The sequence below is a fragment of the Lepisma saccharinum genome, chromosome 22, assembly GCF_977018435.1.
Source record: "Lepisma saccharinum chromosome 22, izLepSacc3.1, whole genome shotgun sequence".
NCBI classification, from domain to species: domain Eukaryota; kingdom Metazoa; phylum Arthropoda; class Insecta; order Zygentoma; family Lepismatidae; genus Lepisma; species Lepisma saccharinum.
The window spans coordinates 27,120,227-27,141,281 of NC_139250.1; the positions used below are offsets into that span (position 1 = coordinate 27,120,227).

Consider the following 21,055-nt stretch of genomic DNA (forward strand, 5'->3'; position numbering starts at 1 on the left):
TGTGAGAAGCGTAAATGCATGATGTTACATCTATATTATACAATCCTTTTACGTATTCATATAATAATAAAAATGCAGAATTAAAACTTTACATAATTTAATTAATATTTAATTTAATTATAACGTAATTATTTTATTTTAAACATTTATATTATTTGTATTGAAATGCTTGGTTCGGACCCCCTCCCTACTGGAAATATATCGTTACGTGCCTGTCTGGAAAGTATTTGTAAAACAATCAAGTTCCGTTTCTCTCATTATAGGGTCCGTGGTTAGTTTCCTGGGGAGTGAAGACCCCCTCAGCAGCAACGTGCTTCCTGACCATGAATCGGACTCCCAATGCGACAGAATGGAGAAGGAGGTGAGGTTGGCCGACAGCAAAACAGAGGCGGAATTTCCACCTACACTCACAGGGCGCTGGGTCTCCGAAGGGTAAGTACCCATTTCATGTACATGCTGTCAGCGGTTTCCCATCCCCAAAGCACAATGGCGCAATCCTCCCCCCAATCATGTCTTGCGTCCCCCCCAGTATAATACGGATCCTCTTTCAAAGAACTCACCCCTCCCCCTCAGTTTTCTTGGGGTAAATACTATAATTATTTTAGTAACCCATAACAATAATTACGTGGATTTTATCTTTAGTGCAAATTTAACTTGTTAAAGTAAGATTTTCCTGTGACAAGAAGTTTGAAATGGGGATTCGATATGTTTGTTCCAAATGATGCAACTGCGTTAAATTAAGCAGTATACAAACACTAAGCATTATATTTGAAAAAGTGATGTTATTAATGAATATCGATTATGTCTTGTAAAGCACCTATGGTATAAAACTTCACATTCACCTCAGTAAAGCGCCAAACAAACACGAATTCTTGTATTATTGCGAGCGAACCCAGCAAGAAAATTTTTACATCCATCTCCTTGCAGGCTTTCAAAAATATTAATTTAATGGGGTGTCAATACTTTCTTAGAATTCCAATATAATTAGTCTTTTCCAGCTTCTCTTTTGGCACGTTCGGGGTCGAAACGTCGCTAAATACAGTCTCCAAAATTAAATGTTGAAACTCTCTCTCCACTACAGAAATAACTTGACAACCTAAGATTTAACACTTTATCAATAATACTCAATCCTGAACCATAATTTCCAAGACAATTTTAGACTACTGTTGATATTGAAGAGTGGATATTAATTAATTCTCAGGCTCTACACCAGAATTTCCGCAACAGTCTAAGACAATAGTAATACCCAAAAATTGGATACCACCTTCAATTTAATGCTCAATCCCCTCTAACTAAAATACCCGCCTTAATCTAAGACCTAGAATTGGATACTGTCCCCCCAACGTATAGTTCAAGGGATAAGATCCCCCCCGGAACCGACGTGTAAAATAAGGCCTGATATTTTGGAGGTGGATATTTCTCTCACCCCTCCCTTTGATAATACCCTTAAACACTTTATTTTCTTCATCTAATGGATTAAATATGGTGCATTTAAGGTGTGAAATCGTAAAATTTTTACATATATTTTGGAAAAATATATAAATATTGTATTTTATATTACTTGAAGGGAAAAAATCCCCCCCAAAAAATCTCGATGGCGCAGCCTGTGCCAAAAGTCCCCCCTGTGTGCACCCCTGCATGCTGTAGGTCCAGTGCCAATTCTCCCTCCAAAGGAAAAGCAGACATAAGCAAGGTTTCTGCATAGTTGAAGTCCTGATTGGAACGCCACTTCGGTATCTTTGATATAGCTCTAGAGGAGTTGAGCCAGCGCCTGTTTTTCTGAGAAGCGCTGTTGCCACTTTTCCCTGCAGTGTTTAGACACCCAACACGAACTGCGACGACGTTACACTCCCAAGGTCTCCACATTGTATGAAACAAAAATAGCACAGCACAATAACACACAACCTAGCGAAGATAACCTCAACCTAACGTTACGGAATCTCAAGAAACCGAATGGCAACATCGCATTTGCCCCACGTGGACTTGACAAGCAGTGTCGGTTCCTAAAACGGACGCTAAAGGGTTGGAAAGGTTTGAGGAGAGGATATCCTGGTCTCCACGGGGACTTGACATATGGTTGTCAGAGGGAAACAGATCTTTCGGAACTTTCTTTGAAGTAAAGTGGCGTTCGAATCAGACTTCAACTTTGCACGATCTAGTCAAAACGGCAACTCTTCCTCCAAAGAAAAAGTGTTCTTAATTTGTATTAAAAAAACTGACGAAAGTGGTCTCGAATCAAACGTGTAACTGTTGATTAGCTGTATACTTTCGTTCGAAAATGAAGGATGATATTCAATGATCATCCGTAAGCTATTTCTCTCGTGGAATATAACAATAATTCTTAAATTAAACTGCATCATATTCTCAGTCTCCTTTCCAAATTAAATCTAAAAAGTTTATAGTAATCTATACTGTTAAAACAATCATAGATTTTTAACCTACTGTGATAGTTTTACTGTTTAGTCCTTATCATGACTGCCATCTTGAAAAAAAGAACAACAATTAAAGAACCATTGTTGATCTCAAACAAACTTATGATTATTATTAACAAGTACCATAGAAACAATTATATGTTATAAGAAAGAACAACCAGGAAAACATGAATTGTATTGTTTTTATTTTATTTCAAATTCTATCGACCCACTGTGAATGAACGATGAATTAATGAAATAGACGAGCGAAGAAATGTATCGAAGCCCCTAGAACTAGATCAAGTATAATATCTAGTTCTTACTCTTAAAGAAACTAGAAATTGGTTGCATATTCTTGAAGAAATTTATCAATCAGGTTAGTTTATTTATAATGAAGTATGTTCTAGTACGTTTTTCGTTGTAGGTTATGTGGAATAATTTGGACTTCGTGCAATTGTTGTTTGATACGAGCAAACGAATGATATGTATTTTCTATATTTAACGTTACTTTCTTGCTTTTGACGATGAAGATTTAAAATATTTATTTATATATGCTTTACACTTCTACAGGAGATTGAACCTCCAATTACAGAAGGCGTAGACTGCGTTTGTTAATATAATACAAATTATTGTACATGGGAATATACAAGCACATATTCATTCACGCACAACATACACTCATCTGTATACATTTAGGCAAGAAGTAATTCATAAGTATTGTACTGTAAATGGTAACATTTATATTTAACAATCTAGATTCTATCAGAGTTTCGCTTTCTACAATACTGAATCTATTGTTCATTTATATCTGTCAAATGGAAGTGAAGAATCTACACATTGGTGGTTTCCAACAAGGATATTGTAACTATGACACATTCTATTAATTTGTGAGTTTTTATATTCTGAGGTTTTGAAATTTTTGAAGTCAGAATATTTCTATTACGCAGATTATTTTTTTCTTACATTGAATTGTATTTGACCAAGAAACGAGATGTTGTCTAAGATGTCATTAATTGTTTAATACAAGCACACTTGTTCTAATATGTTCCTCCTATTACTAAGACTTACACCAAAATATGTCAAGCAGATTATTATAATTCACGTTATTTTGTCGTGAGGACATATCATACCTTAGAAACTTTTTCTGCTGTTATATAGAGTTGTAATTCAATGTATATTCTTAAAATCTCTAGAATTCCTTACAATAAAACCTAATGATTTGTACGCCTTATTTACCATATATATGTTGTTTGAAGGTTGTTTAAAGATGAGTGATGATTAGATGAAATCGACGAAGGGACACTCACAAAGAATACCTTTGCGCAGATCGGGACTCGAACCCTGGAACCTCGATGTCGTGACCGAAAGTTGAACACTTGAACACGCTCGATCAACAGAGAAATGAACGTCCGTAGGACACCCCCGTAACTGCATTTTGTAGGCTAACGCTTAGGTTGGCGCTTAGACCCATAGCCAGCAAAATCCTCTGTGGAGCTGTGTGTTATCTGTGCTTATCCTTACGTGTTGTGATTGATTGCCCCTTTACAGCCTCAGCTTTTCAAGTGGATATGGGAATTCTAGTCATCGATTGATTGAGTTGGTGTTTTAAGTCCACTTTATGCACAGTAAGGCTAATCGGGACTGGATCTAACAGTTTAAAGTGGGATCCGGAACACTACGTGCCTCCACCTGGTATTGAACCCAGGACCCCTTGATTACAAGGTGACGACGCTACCAATGCGCCATCGGCGAGGCCTCTAGTAATCGAAAGATAGTATTTATCTTAGAGTTGGCTTTAGAAAATGATAACAGACATGCTGAGGTACCTCTTAATTTACAAATCAATCATCAATATACTGTGTATACCCCTCCCACACACACACACTACAGTATACGAGTATTCCGAATTGCAATTTATTAATTTCAGTAGCAGAGATTGCTTGATATCCAAAAGTATATGGACGTAGCGATTGAAATAATTTCTATATTAATAAGATAATTCTTGATAAGTCTTCCAGTAAACTATTTTTTTTTCGTTGTATATCTAGTAATTTAGAAGCTAGCAACAGGTATCGATTAGATAGAACAGACAAATTGACGAACCAATTCGTAGCGTCCGTATGATTGATAGGTTCGCTAAGTTCTCCAAATTCCATATTTGTACGTAGAATAGTTTCGAAGATATCATACTTTTAAATATTAATCGGTTGTGCGTTTCACTTTACAGATGGGTTGATCAATCGGAATAACTTATGGCTACGATTTACTACATGCATTGCTTTAGTCTCCAACTTCAGAAAATATTGAATATTGAATCACTACATCTGTCTATCAGTTCGTCAAGTTTCGTCTGGTAGTTTCTAAAGCGGCTCATACACAGACGTAAAAATACGTCCAAGTCATTACATTTTCTATGTGACGGACGTCGAAATCCGAGCTGCGGATGTTACACAGCGCAAATTTTGTTTTTGTAGGCACACTTAAGTTTATTGGCTCTTAACTTTTCAGCGTATACGCGCGCGTAAAGAGCGGCTGGAGATGAAAGTGCAAGTTGTCATTGGTGGACTGACTTGCAAACACAATCGTCACACAAATATATTTTTTCTCAGTTTTTGTTGATTATTCCCTCCTTGATACAAACATCCCGCTGAAGGACTTTTCGTTGAGTAATGTGTGGTCAGCACATCGTAATCTATCGCCGCTGTTTCCTGGCTTTCGAGACCGCTGCTATTGCTTCCAACATATCTCTCAATTGTCTTCACCATGCTGGATCAACGCCGACATTTTGGAGGTTCTGCTGGGAATCGAACCAGGGACTATTACCTTATGGCCTAAAAATTAACCAAATAGTCATATGATCCACACCTCGAAATAACAAGCGTGTACGAACCAGAAGCACAAATATATTTTTTGGTACGATCTCTCACAGGTTTTGCTGTGGGACAATGGGCTGGTAGGCCTACAGATATCGAGGTGGAATTTGAACAAAGAACTAACGTAGTTGAGGGAAATTGGAAACCTCAAAAGATAAGTCTGCCCCAGAAACTGTCTCTCATATTTATGATAGATAACTACACTCTGTCCAGGGAATCTATGGAGCGAGTAAACAGAAACAATTCTCTGCGCAAGTAGTGACTCGAGAGGGCTTGGCCAATGAACTAGAGAGAGAAGTGAATGAAGCTACCAGCAGTTTGCAGTAGCGGGCACTGCTTTGCTCCAACTCGCTTTCTCCCCTTCGCTTCAGTTTTGTGCGGCCTTGCTCCACTGATTCCAGAGACAGAAAACAATAGCATAACCTCCTGCGAACATTTTACAATGTTATACAGGGTGTACCAAAAGCCCCATTACCACCCTCACCCTTTGAATTGTAGACAAACCTGCAAAATGTTATTTTAACAGCATGTGTATGATGATAGGATGGTATACCATTAAATAAGACAAATGACCACCTTTTACTCCAGAGGATCTGTGTGCACACCTCCATTTCCATGGCACAGTATTATTCGCCTCCAGGTGCTATGTGAAATCCTCCGTAACATGGTTGGCGTGAGGGAAGCAAACGCACTGCGAACAGCTTCTTGAAGTTCCCCAGTTGTCTGATAACGATTACGGGCGACTTTCTGTTTGATGCGCTCCCATAGCGCATTATCACAAGATGTCAGATCTGGACTTCGGGGTGGCCATTTCAGAGGTGCTGGCAAATTTGGCTATCCTCGTCCAATCCATTTGTCTCTGAACCCATCATTGAGGTGCATACCGGAATTGGAACGTTTGGGTCTTCTTGGTCGAATCTGATTCCAACAGGATGGGGCGAAAATGCACTTCGCAATACGTGTAAGAGAATACATGTGCCATGAAAATGGTGGTGTGCACACAGATCCTCTGGAGTAAATGGTGGTCATTTGTCTGATTTAATGGTATACCATCCTCTCATCATACGCATGCTGTTAAAATAACATCTTGCAGGTTTGTCTACAATTGAAAGGATGGGGGGGGGGGTGTAATGGGACTTTTGGTGCAACCTATACTAGAATACTGAGGTTACAATGTTCTAAATTTTATAGTATGACGCGAAGAATCATGGGAGAAAATCGGACTACATTTATGTGCAGACAAGTGACGTCATTTAGTATGGAAGGTGAAAAGCGAATGGTCAATAAACAGGGTCGTGGAACGAAAGTATCGCGGGATGAGAAGCGTTGTGCAGTATTGGATGAAGGAAAGTTGACGAGGGGGGAGAAGGGGGTTGCTCCCCCCCTACGTGGAGGCGAAGAATGTTGTCAACTCTCCCTCTGCAACGAAAGAGAGGAAATAAGGACATTCTGTAGATTTTTAACGGTCAGTAGGCGCTGTGATCGACTCGAACGACGAAAGTGTCAACTCTATCATGCCATCTGAATGGAGCACGTCGCGATGAAAGAAGTTTCCCTCCTGTCCCACCGTTGTGAACGTCTAGACGCCGTCACAGAAAAGAGGAAATATCGCCTGCGAGCGAGGAAATTGATTCCACGTCTCCGCGTGGGTCCTCCTTGCTTCTGGAGAGCGTGTTTGTGCAGGGAACACGATAGTCGAGTGTCGCCGTGTGTGATGGAAGCGGGGGATTGGGCGGGCATTCCTTCGGGGAGGGGTAGGAGGTGCAGGCGAATGTTGACGCGCGGAGCATCTCCGACATGTAAACATCGAATTCGCTTCCCACCCTTTTTTTCTGAGGATTTGTTTACAGGCCGGACACCTTCACGTAGCCAATGCCACGCATGATCCGATATGCGAGATGGATGAATCGAATCTTGGCACGCTTTCGACTTCGTGGTTTTTCGCGAACAAGCTCCACCAATCCAAATTAGCTCATGTTGAAGAGAGAGAGAAAACGTAATACTGCATTGTTTTCACGTGCGTATATCAGAACCAAGGTTAAAAATTAAGTATCGCAAATGAACATGGACGTCCGCAGGATTTTTTCCAGGGGCGGGGGGGGGGCAAACAAGGCACATTTTCCCCAAAAATAGTGTTGTTCCCTAAAAAAAACATTGCTTAAATTTGAATTTATGGTGTTCATGCAATAATTAACACATATTATTGTGCCTAAAATGAAATTATATGTGTGAAATACATAATTTTTGGTTGACTTTAATTTTCCAGAGGGGGGCATGGCCTCCCCTTGCCCCCCTTCCGGACGCCCATGCAAATGAACGTTTCCAGCTATTTCGAAATAGGAATTCGCTAATTTTCTCGATTACAAATTATTATTATGAGTAGGGAGCGGAAGTTGATGAAATGTCATCTTTTTTCTGACATCTCGGACACGATGCCCATTAAATATACACAATATTACACTTCGTCTAGAACCCAAAAAAGCTAATTTTAAAGTGCATTTTTTTTGCATTTTTTGCCAATTTTCAGGTTTTAGGTCATTTTCCCCGATTTTCGGCATTTTCACGTAATTTTTCGCTGTATTCGGCGTATTGTTTCGTCATATTTTTTCACTTCTTTCATTTTGGTAATATTCTTGAGTATTTTCACCAAGGTGAACATAGGCCTATAGGCTATAGATCTCGCAAGATTGCAATTTACAAGCACAGATGCGGGAAATTGATGCATTTTACACTAATTCATTCAGTGTATACGACTTTTTCATTAAATTGTTTAAAAATTATTCGGTTGTTTCCATTGGAAATCCTCGTTGCATATTTTGATTGAATGTGCATGTGGTATAATTTTGTGCTTTTCTAAAAAAAAAAATGCATTTTGTTTAATTTCCTTTTCATTTCAATTTTAACCTGAAACTAACAAATTTAATGGTCTTTTTTTGCATTTTTTACGTCATTTTTTCCCATTTTTTTAGGACATTCTATAGGTCATATGCCTATATTTTTAGGTCATCAACTTCCGCTCCTTAATTATGAGTATGGGATCCGTGGCAGAACCCTTCAAAAATCGTTCCACTATTTTCAACAATTAAAAAAAGGAAGGTTTACATGAGAGGTCACGCAACATAAACTTTATGACTAAATTTTCCACTTACTTTGAAAGCTTTTTGTTGAACGTGTTGTGTAAAAGTTGATAAAATTTAGAAATATTAAAAAAAAATGAACAGTTGTGCTCCTTCTGATGGATGGAGTAGAGGCAGGCACGTGGTGAGGGTTCGGGGGACCGAAGCCCCCTCCGAAATGCTACAAATTTCACATATAATAGATGGTAATTAGTTTTACTTCCTTGGCAAGATTTAAACATCTTGTAGGTATAATAAGTTGAAATACTCTGAGGAATTCAGATTCAGAGTTTTTACCCTCCAGTCTTTCATCATTAGATGGCAGCAGGCGTATCTAGAAATGTATTTCGGGGGGCGAGGTAGGGAGGTCCGAACTAAGTATCTCAAAGTAAAAATAATAATTTTTAAATTAAACTAATTATAATTATATTAAATTAATTAAAATAGTATTAATTAAGATATTCAAATTAACTAATATACTTTTATTAGATGAATAAGTAAAAAGACGGTATGAGGATAATGACAGTTCATATTCATTATCTAGCTTACGTGTTAAGGTCTGCAAAATTTGTTAAAGAAACAACTGCCCTGGCAAGTAATTTAATGTCAAAGAGATAAAGAAATTAATAGTTATTGAAATTCAAAAAAGGATGTTAAATCCAGTTGACGAAAAATAAAGTTTCTGGTAATATTTTATGCATACCATTATAAAGTAGTGTTAAATCTTGCATATAATCTTCTTTGGCACTGCCATTCAAAGACGTATGGTCCCAATATAATACTTGCCTTCCAATAAGTTCGGTTGAAATAAATAACCCTTGATTAAAGAAGAAGTAAATTTTCATTATTTAATTTTATATTTCATCATTTTTCATTACCTCATTTTAGTACTTATTAAGTCTTTCGGCGGGGTCCGAACCCCCTGCACCCCCTAAATACTTCCTTGGATGGCAGCTGCTGTTGTTTTTAGTTTACAGTAGTTATTAAACAAATAAAAATAATCATAACTATGATAATTATTCAGTGGCGTGTCCAAGGGAGTGTTGGTGGGGGTTATAATCCCCCTTTGGCCCAGTATTACTAAATAAAATATATGGCAAAATGAGGGCAGACTACTAAAAAAATATATACGAAACCCCCTCCTTTCGAAAATCCTGGGCACGCCACTGTAATTACCATTATTTCTACTAAAATGTCTACAAAAATTTCACCGACTATGCTGACAGTAATTTTTCAGGGGTCCAACCCCATCCCCTCGCTTGTCCCATACCCTGTTGACTCGGAAGATCGCAGGCACGAAATACGAAGCAGTGTTGCCACAACATGAGGCCACAATTTCCCTTTCCAAGGAGCAAAATTTCCCTTTTTGGACCCATTTTTCCCTTCACCTAAGCAAATTATACAATAATAAGTATTATTAGTGGTAGTAGTTGTATTTCCGTTGGTTCATGTCCGTGTGAATAAAAAATGCTAAATTTTTCATACATGTCACTTTCATCGCTTCCTGACCAGATGTCCTAGGTTTGGATCCTGGTCAGGAATCCATTTAATCGTTAATCCTCATCGTTACTATTATCCGAAGGAGCAGAAAAGCGATGTACTTAACAGAAATATAAATAGATACAGGCTATATTCAAGGGGGCAGAAAAAAAGAACAGAAAAAATGAAAATGTGAATATGAAAGTGGAACTTAGCATTGGCTGTAATAATGTAGTCAGATGCCTTAAAATTTCCCTGAAATTTTAATCGAAATTCCCTTTTCCCTTTTGGCTAAAAATTCGGTCCGAATTTCCCTGCAAAAGGGAAATTTCCCTTCATATGGCAACACTGATACGAAGCAACTTCCAAACCGTATTTCGCTGGCCAAGTTCAGCATTGGAGTCCGTTCCCTTCCCGCGATTTCACAGCGTTTGTATTGTCTGGAAATGGAACGCAGTGCTTCCCCCTGGGGAGCGGATTTGCAGATATCCTGTGCCACCCACGGACACTCGGGATGCGAGAATGTTTGAATTTCAGCCTGCCCACTGCCGCTCGAGCCATTTACCCACTCGTTTCGCTGCACAGAATTCACGGGGGGTCGAAGTAACCCTCTGATTTACAGCTTTCGTTTACTCGTCCATTTCTATCCCGAACAGCGGGAACTCGAAACCTGTTTGTCCATTGAAAGACTGCGTGTGTGCAGGTGTAGATAGCTGTCCACCTCACCAGAGACCTTTTTTTTCTCTCTCTCTTCACCCCAGTTGTTAGTCCCAAGCTTTTGTTGCGACATCAGATAGCTTTGTTGCAGTACTTACTACGATTTATTTCAATTACCTTCTTCTCTTCTGGTTTTGTGTGTTCGCTTTCACGTTGATTTATTTTATACGCCGCGTTTTGTCCTGTGCTTTCCCTAGGTCAAAGTTCTACAGCATGATGAACACTACCCTATAAAGATTGAGGTAGACTCCGTACGTTCTCAATATCGGCACCACAAAACACAGTGTGGTAACTTGAAACTGTGCCGAGTCAATCGTAAAACACAACACGTTGTGTCTCTCAAAGACTAAAAATCGGTAACCAAGAACAGTGGCGTGCCAAAGCGGGGGTCGTGGGGACATAATCCCTACCATTTGGCCCAGCATTCCTTAAAAAGGAACGTCAAAGGCAAGAAAAGATGGCAAAATGAAAACTGACTCCTCAAAAAACTATACGTAACCCCCCTTCCCCTTTTAGAAAATCCTGGCCACGCCACTGCCCAAGGATACTAAGAGAGAGAGAGACATATACCTGGTGGCCAGAATTAAAGTTACCCAACTCAGAGCCCTCTGTAGCCTGTTTGAGGCATCGTAGAACTCTGAAATTTGGTGAATCCGCTATGCAGACCATGAGAAAGAGGTGGCGATAAAAAAGTTCAATTTTCCGCTACCATGTTGAAATGTGGCGCTGTACTTCCATGATGGGTTGTAATAATGACGTAAACTGCTCCAATTGGTTATGGATTTGCCTTTACCTTGCAATCTTGCAATAAACGAGATATTATTTTCTCGCAACTTCCAGCCACTAACAAATGTCTTTCTAATTAATAACTCAACTAAATCACTTAACGTGATTATTTGTACAACCCATCATGAAAGTACAGCGCCACATTTCAACCTGGTGGCGGAAATTGAACTTTTTCTTTTATCGCCATCCTCTTCCCCATGGTCTGCATAGTGAATTCACCAAATTTTAGAGTTCTATAATGCCTGAAACAGGCTACAGAGGACTCTGAGTTGGGTAACTTTAATTCTGGCCACCCGGTATAAGCTTCACGTTTATTTAATTTCTGTGGGAATGCTCGGTAGTATTAGAAAAAAACCAGAAAAACTAATTCTAGATTATGCTTGATTTTTGTTATTTCGCGTCGCTTTTCTGTCACGCGACGATGAGTGATGACATGATGAAATTTATGATGACTCAAAGAACACCCACACCGGGATTCGAACCCGGCACCCCTGGCATTGTAGCGCACTGCATAACCACTACGTCACGGAGGTCGGCTCTAGATTATGTATTTCTCCTCACTGCTAGCTAGACAAAGCCTACTTAAAATTTCCATAAAACGGGGATACCTCGGATGATGTCTTGGGGAGAGGCAAATTTGAGTATGTCTGGGTGTGCGTATATACAGTGCCTTTTCACGGTCGAGTTGGCCTCAATAAGTTGAGGACGCCTCACAATAGCATAGTGGTAACGCTTTGTAATCAAGAGGTCTTGGTGGAGGTACATGGCTGTGGACGCCACTTTAAACCGTAGGTCCAGTCCCGATTAGCCTATCTGTGCACAAATTGTACTTAAAAACAAAAAAACTCAAAACCATATTTACAGTGTCAACTTCAACAGTTTAAGGGCATGCGGGACAGTCTAGCCCGGCTTTTCCCTCCGAGCCAGTGTTGCCAGCTTAGCTCTCTTGGAGCCAGATCTGGCTCTCTCGTACACTGGTTTGCCTGTGAACTGAGGCACCCGCCCCCGTGCCTCAATTATACCATCACTGCTTCCGGCTTACATAGACCAACTTTTGCCATGATTATACATTTTGCGCGTGACCTGACGTGATATTGTTATTGGCTGCGTCGCCCCATCCCCTCTTATTCCAATCCCCAGCTACTTTTATTTATAGCGCCGTGTTGACGTGAAATTGGCATAATATTGTTATGAGCGAAACCTTTATTTTCGATTTCATCGACCATGAGATGGGTGATGCCGCCGGATCTAGATGGTGAAATAAGAATAAATTGTCATCAATTTAGAGTTAACGGTAATAGCAGCGCCACCCCTTAGACAACTAACATTACTCTAGGAAGCACTTCGTAAATCTAGCTCCTTGAAAGTCAGTTTTAATTCCATTTAAGGTGAAATTTAGCTCTTTTATGCGCACCAGGTTTGGCAAGACGAAATGCATTGGGCATATGGGAGTATTTTTTGATTTGTTATCTTGGGAATATCAAACTTCCGATGGAATAGAAAATGATATCAACGGGAAGAGGGCAGTTTGAAGAAGTGATTGCCCAGCAGAAAAGTCGAAACTCACATTTGATTAGCTGTAACTTGATGTTGAAGTTGATTCCCCATAATGAATACATGGGATTCCGAAAATTCTTATTCGTCATATTTTTACAGGTCGTAACCAGCTTAATAATCAACTTTGAAAAACGCTTCGACCTGCCACATGTGGAGAAATTCATACTCTCTTGTACCCCCACGTTTTTCTTCAGTATAGCATTGCCCATTCCGACCACACATGGTGAGTAACTGTACTCCACGCCTTAAGACAAAATTTATTGTTATACAATAATGGTCTCATCAAGTGGACTTAAAACAAATTTCAAATTTAATAAATTTTGACTGATCAGGGCAGTGTTTTGTCATTTTTGGTAATCAGCTACTTGTTCTTCGGTCTCCATTCTGCTTTTCATTGTTATATTAATTGGAAAGAAACTGTATCTGTATTTCCCTTGTCTGTCGTCGTTTTTCTATAACATTTGGCTGATCGCGACAATGAACATACACAATGAAGGGACACTCACAAAGGAATGAGCATACATGCTGAAGCCCCTTGAACCCGGAACCTTCGATTCCAAGAACTGAGGAACCGAATTCGTTGCAGGGGTGTGTCGGGAGAGGGGGTCGAACGGGTCCGTTGAACCCCTCCGGAAATTCGCATCGTTCACTTGAAGTTACAAACAGGGTTGGTCCAGGAATTTTAAATAAATTCAACTCCGGTCCAGGGGAGAAAATCATTAAGTGTAAATGGGTTCTGGACCGTAAAGAACCTTTTTATCAGTAAAGTATTTCAATTCGGTCCAGGAACCTTTTTTCCCGATCAATTTAAATACTGTCCGGGAACCTTTTTTTCAGAATCAGTTTAAATAGGGTCCAAGTTCCGTATTGAAATGAAACAATACGCAACTTGGATCGAATACGGAACTGACGATAAACAATTATCCACTTGTGAGCATGAAAGACTAATCCAGGTGCTGGCTGTCTCGAGAATCTAAGGTATAAGGTAGAGATGGGCGAAACGCAAACGCTGCAGAAACGTTGCCCCTCTCCATGTAGTCCCATTCTATTGCGCGCGTTCCTTCCCTTGGTTGTAGCAACACTTTCCGTCCCTGTTGTGATATCTGCTGGGAGCACATCAGCCTCACGTTACCTCATCGACGGCTACTATTGGCTGCGCTGCGGTTTCTGGATCGGATGCCGAAGCAACACGTGACGGGTTTGTTTGAACTCAATAGTCCATTGCGTTATGTACAATGTACAGTAACTCTTCGACAAGGGAGTATTTGAACGTGGCCCACGAGAGAATAAGCGTTATGATTTATTTCCTGCGATACGGTTTCTACAACAGCAGTCTGACATGCCAGAGTAAACGTACTCGCGGACATTTTTAGAAGGTAATTTCAATCGGTCAATCCTGGTCTACGAATTGTAAATAAATTCAATCCCTGACTGGAAGAGAAAATCAGCAACCGTAAATGAGTTCTAGACAGTGTATAACCTTTTCATATTTAAAGCATTTGCGGATCAATTTAAATACGGTCCAGGAACCCTTTTTCCAGAATGAATTTCAATTCGGTCCAGGAACCTTTTCTCCGGAAGAATTTAAATTCGGTCCAGGAACGTTTTTTCAGGAACAATTAGAATACGCTCCAGGAACCTTTCTTCAATGAAGCAATACGTAACTTGGACCGAATTTAAATTGTGCGAGAAACACGTTTCCGGTCCTGCAGCGGAACACAATAGAACCCATTAGAATTTATGGGTTTCTGGACCTGGTTAAAAAAAAGCAGAAACCTTGTTATTTTTATTTTTAATGGCAGTCAGTTAGGGGTCATTCCACGTCAAATCATCCAGGCCATGTCACCCACCTGCCCGATTTTGATGAAATTCGGTATACTTGTAGAACTCTTGATGCTAATTACAAAAATTACAACTTTTTTAAATTGATCAAGGGGTTCAGAAGTTACGCACTTTTTAAGATCTCCGTGTACGCCACATGTGGCTCCACTTTGAATGACACGCATTAGGTTATAAACGATTGTATCTTCCCTGAGGTTTGCCGTAGAAACTTCAACTTTGTTTTCTTTTGTTCCGAATAGTATAAGCTTTCATTTAAATAACGTTTCAGATGAATGCATCAATAAACATGTATTTTTATATATATTTTTATGTATTTTTTTAGAAAAATAAATGACTAACTTCAAGATCAAATTTCATGCAATGCCCACCCCCTTCAATTCCCCCCCCAATTTTATTTGCATGTAGCTCAGAGTGTGTACTAATGCCTGATGAAAAAATTGGGATGGGCGGTTCAGAGACAGGGTGATAAAAAAATTATTTGCATAAAATGACATTAAAAGTAAATCTTATTAAAAATGCTTATGTATTTAGCATAGAGACTGAAGTACAATATGTTTCAAGCTACAATATTCAATATTTATGTTCACTATGTGTGAATGTAAGCATAGGCGTAACCTGGCGGGGGCAAAGGGAAGCACTTGCCCCCTCCCAAATTTATAGATTAATTTTAAATTTGCAAGTAATAATTACAGTGGAATCCCGATTTAAGTTCCTCGATTTTACATTTTCCTTCATTTTGCATTCAATCTTGGTGGTCCCAACATAGCAAATTGTTTAGAAATTCTCCAAGATCTTCCATTTTCCCGCGTATTTAGTTTTTTCAGCTTGATCTCCTGGATAACGTAAAATCAAGGTTTCACTGTATCTAACTTAGATTCAACTGTCTTCATTTTTTTAAAAATTATATATATTATATAATTATATATATAATAATTATTAACATTCCCAAGTTTAGCAAATTTATCTTCAAGAACATTATTTTTGTGCATTTTATCTCAATATGGAAGTTCTTTTTTGGCTACTCTTCATGGGGATACGTAATATGAAGTAAGAATTAATACTACACAGTACAATGTGTCAGCGATTGCAAAGTACTTCAACAGTAGCAGGAGGTATGCACTATTTTGAATTTACAGGTTCCGTAAGTTACTTTTTACAAGTAACTGAGTTACAGTCACTCATTTAAAAAGTTACTCAGTTATTGTTACTGGTACTTTGAAAGTGACTGAGTTTCTTTTACAGTTACTGTAACAGTAACGTACTGTTAATGATCATTGATTTGTGTTAAAGTTACACATGATCATGAAGACTTCCGTGTTTTACTTATGTTTCTAGTACATAATATGTATCCATATATTTACATTATTACTGCTAATAAATGATGGAAAACACAGTCAGCTTTGGTTGAACGATTATAATTAAAAAAAATCACTTGTATGCTGACCATGGTATTTTGAATATGGTGTCATTGATTGATTCCTCTTCCACCTATTTCTTTCTCCTCCATTCCAAGTTCAACAAGATCCAAAGATCCACTCCCTCGACAATGACTTTTTCCTAGCTGGACAACAACATTCCAAACGAACACAGCAGTCTACCACAAACAAATGAGTTTTCACATACGATTAGAAATGAATTACAGTAAAGCGTGGATGTTCTAAATTTAGCATGCAACAAAGCATAGCTTCCTTGCCAGCAATTCCAAGAACATCCTTTCACGTAGCATTCGAAGAAGGTACATATTTTATTTTCATAGTCTGGAACAGAATTGTCCAATTTAGCTATTTCCCTACTGCAAAAAGTAACTCTGTTACCGTTGTTAACGTTACTTTTACAGTTAGAATTCCTAAATAAAAAGTAACTGTACTTGTAACTTTGTAACTATTTACTTCGCAACACTAGTTGTATAACAGTCAGAGCAAAAATAGTAAGTGCTGATATAATATGTTTTGTATAACTGTATGGTTTGACTTTTGTAAGAAGTGACTTTCCGAATTATAACTGTAAACGTTATGTAGTAGCATGTGTGTGCGTCACTCAAACTTGTTTGTAGGATTGCTTCAAAAGTCCACGTGAAAATGGAGATGCAGCTATTAAATTCTTGCATTTACTTGTCCATCAACTTCCTACTTCTGGCCAAAAAGTATGCTGTGCCCAGTGGACATCAACAACACAAATGGAAGGACATATGTACTTAGTGATAAGTCAAATACTTTAGTGTGTTTGAAATGGTCGAAATATCCATCTAAAATGTGAACGGCACAATTTATAGTACATGAAATTTTGGCAATGCATACAGTACAATTTTTAGGTACTACAACCTTGGTGACAATGAAGTTCGACCAGAAAGGAATACGTGATTAAATGCACAGAGGCATAGGCGGTGGAATGGGTGACCCGCAGAAGTGACGCATGTGTGTAAGAGGAGGCGTGTGAGCAGGCAAGAATCGTGATCCCAGCATGTTGCACCCAAGGTCACGTAAAGAACGAAAACGGGGAACAATACGCGTGACATTGAACTTCGACCAGGCACCAGACCCATACGAAAAATTCCAGATAGTGGCGCATTCGACGGAAGCATGACGTCACGGACACGATAAGGGAGCCCGCCGTATATAAGCGCGTGCTGTGCACCGAGGAACCGCAGTGCATCATCACCATGGCCAGGAGAAAACCTATTGACAACACCGTGAGGAGAAGAGTGGTGGAGTTGCAACGGGATGGACTCAGTGAACGGGAAATAGGGCGCCAACTGAACTTACCCAAGTCAACCGTCCACTGCATCATCAAACACCACCAAAATACGGGTACTACAGAGCCAGGTAAGGCCCCCGGTCGAAAACGCCTGCTGAGCGTGCGTGACCTACGGATATTTAGGCGCTATATCCAGACCAACAATCATGTTTCTGTGGCCGTATTACGACTGTGGACTCGAGAACGCTTTCACATTGAAGTGTCAACCAGAACCATTCGCCGTTACCTACAGCGATGCGGTTACCGAGTGTACAAGGCGAAACGTAAACCCTTCCTTTCCATGTTGAACAAAGGCAATCGACTACGGTGGGCACGAATGTACCGGGGATGGACATTTCGGCAGTGGAACAGGGTTTTGTGGACGGACGAATCCATTTTCAATGTTGTGTACGCGAAAATACGGAAAACAGTCATTTGTCGGAAGGAGGAACAGAATGAAGCAAAATGTTATGCACGTCGGGTACAGAAACCTGCGTCCGTGATGGTATGGGGATGCATGACGGCATCTGGGGTTGGCCCACTACACGTCTGTGAGGGCATTGTGAATGCACACTCCTATACACGCATACTGGAGCGGCATCTTCCCACAGTGCGAAGGCACCTGTTCCACAGGCGGCGTCTCATCTTTCAACACGACAATGCCAGGCCTCATACAGCGCGGCTGTCAAGAGAATGGTTGACTCGCCATCACGTGCGAACTCTGCCATGGCCACCATCGAGTCCCGACCTCTCGCCCATTGAGAATGTGTGGCGTGTTCTTAAGCGACGTGTGCAACAGAGGGGACCCACGACAGTGGCTGCTCTTATCGCCTGCCTGCAGGAGGAATGGCACCGCATCGATGTGGAATACCTTGAACGACTCGTCCGCAGCATGCCCCGACGCATTGCCACAGTTATTCGCCGACGGGGCGGCGTCACACCATGGTAAACAGGATCCCCTCTAACAGTGGTCGAACTTCAATGTCACGTGTAGATGGACGAAAATGTTTTATTTTGTGTGGACACCATACATTGCTGCGTTGCAGCGGAAATTTATGTTTTCCTTTGTTCCATGTAGCCTGCTGAATAAAATATGTTCAGCATATGCATGTGTTCTCCTTCTTTCACAACGCACTCCTATATTTGTGACTGGTCGAACTTCATTGTCACTAAGGTTATATATATTAATGGGTGTGACTTGGAAACTATCTTTGGGTTGAGATAATCACAAAGTTTTCCATCGCATAAAAATAGTGTCCAGGATTATTTGATAAATACATTCGAAAAGTCACAATTATTACTCTTTATTCGTTTCTTCCTCAAGTGTGAGGAGGATCACAAAATATATTTAACTTGTAAATTTTAATTAATATATAAATTTGGGAGGGGGCAAGTGCTTCCCTTTGCCCCCGCCAGGTTACGCCTATGCTTACATTCACACATAGTGAACATAAATATTGAATATTGTAGCTTGAAACATATTGTACTTCAGTCTCTATGCTAAATACATAAGCATTTTTAATAAGATTTACTTTTAATGTCATTTTATGCAAATAATTTTTTTATCACCCTGTCTCTGAACCGCCCATCCCAATTTTTTCATCAGGCATTAGTACACACTCTGAGCTACATGCAAATAAAATTGGGGGGGGAATTGAAGGGGGTGGGCATTGCATGAAATTTGATCTTGAAGTTAGTCATTTATTTTTCTAAAAAAATACATAAAAATATATATAAAAATACATGTTTATTGATGCATTCATCTGAAACGTTATTTAAATGAAAGCTTATACTATTCGGAACAAAAGAAAACAAAGTTGAAGTTTCTACGGCAAACCTCAGGGAAGATACAATCGTTTATAACCTAATGCGTGTCATTCAAAGTGGAGCCACATGTGGCATACACGGAGATCTTAAAAAGTGCGTAACTTCTGAACCCCTTGATCAATTTTAAAAAGTTGTCATTTTTGTAATCAACATCAAGAGTTCTACAAGTATACCGAATTTCATCAAAATCGGGGATCGTGGGTGACATTTTTAAAAAATCCTGGATGTTTTGACATGGAATGACCCTTAGTTATATTCGAAAAGAATAACTAAAATAAGAACTGCAGTACATCCACAAAACTTAGTGTAAAATACAGAACCCAGTTTATATTTTCATATTCTATTAATCCAAAGAATAAATAACTCCACAGTTTCCAAAATTCAAAAAAAATATAGTTCTATGCGAAAAGCTTTATGAGTGAAATTTCTCCATAACTGTTTAAGCCTTTCTTGAAAAAGTTGTGTAAAAGTTAATATCAAAATATAATAACTATAAATTTCAGTACATGTAAAACAATCATGTGTGTGCACATGTCAGGATTTACACTAATCTGTTGGATCGAGAAGCTAAGCCTCCACATATAATAATAATAGTAGTAATAATAATATATTGGGAATAAAATTTGTTTTAATTTTATTAGTTCACAGTAGTTATTATTGTAAAATAATTATAACCGTGGTAATAATTATTGGCCTGACATCCCCCTGCAAAAAATTCTGGAGACACCTATGCCTATTGAATATCTAAATTGAAAAGAAATTCGTATTCACGACGAAGAAGCCACCAATCATAAGGGGATTTACCAACAAGGACTTTTTAGGAGAAGGGTTCAGGAGGTCCGGACACCCGCCTCCCGGAAGACTTAGCAAGTACATAAATTAAATCATGAAGATTTATGCATACTACTACTTATGATATTATGCATAAAATATTAATCAGGAACTTTACTTTTCGTCAACTGCATCCTTTTTTTGTTATTCAATAAATATTTAATTCCATATCTATTAATATCCTTGCCAGGGCAGTTGTTCTTATTCAAATTCTGGTGATCTCAAATGCGCAAGCTATACCCTGTTCCAGCTAACTGTGGAGCAAGGCCTGCCCATAACGTCAGATAAAAGTGGAAAATCTATTGGCCAGAGCGAAGCAGTAGACAATGATGGGAAGGCTGGTAGTTTCAGTCGCTTTCCCCCCACTCCAGGCAATTCCGTTCCTCTCACATGTTCATTGGTGGAGCCGTCTCGCGTCACTACTTGCGCAGATACTTGTTTTCGTTTCCCTGCTCCACAGTTAGCTGGGACGGAGTATAGATAATGAATCATTTGTTATTTTTCTGTTCTTAAACCGTCTTTTTGCCTATTGATGCAATAATAACAATGCAGTATTAATTAATTTACATACTTGATTAATATTTTGATGTAATAATTTAATTGTTTTAATTTAAACCTCTACATAATTATTATTATTTCTGAGACATTACCTCTCCGAAATATATTTCTAGATACGTGTCTGTCTGCCGCACTACTCTTCACAGATAATGTTCTACACACACGAAATTATTTTGTTGATAAGCAGTGCCATATCTTATCGCGGAGACGTTCTACCCTCTAGCACCAACCCACTGCCCACAAATCATTTGAAGAAAACTGGAGAAGGTGGGTGGCTTGTGGCTATATATAACAGGAGTGGTGTAATGAGCCTGGCGGTGTAACA

The 21,055-nt window shown here is 39.2% G+C and overlaps 2 protein-coding genes across 3 annotated transcripts in view; one reads left to right on the plus strand and one right to left on the minus strand.

The window, feature by feature from the left end:
- Positions 1-21,055, minus strand: part of LOC146005039 (sodium- and chloride-dependent GABA transporter 1-like) — a 191,786-nt gene that overhangs the window by 103,256 nt on the left and 67,475 nt on the right. The window lies entirely within an intron of this gene.
- The window catches only part of LOC146005040 (protein APCDD1-like), a 119,832-nt gene that overhangs the window by 18,120 nt on the left and 80,657 nt on the right, over positions 1-21,055 (plus strand). Inside the window, exon 2 of the mRNA XM_083144185.1 lies at positions 264-432. Within this exon, the coding sequence (XP_083000311.1) occupies positions 264-432 (169 nt within the window). The remainder of the gene's footprint in view (positions 1-263; positions 433-21,055) is intronic.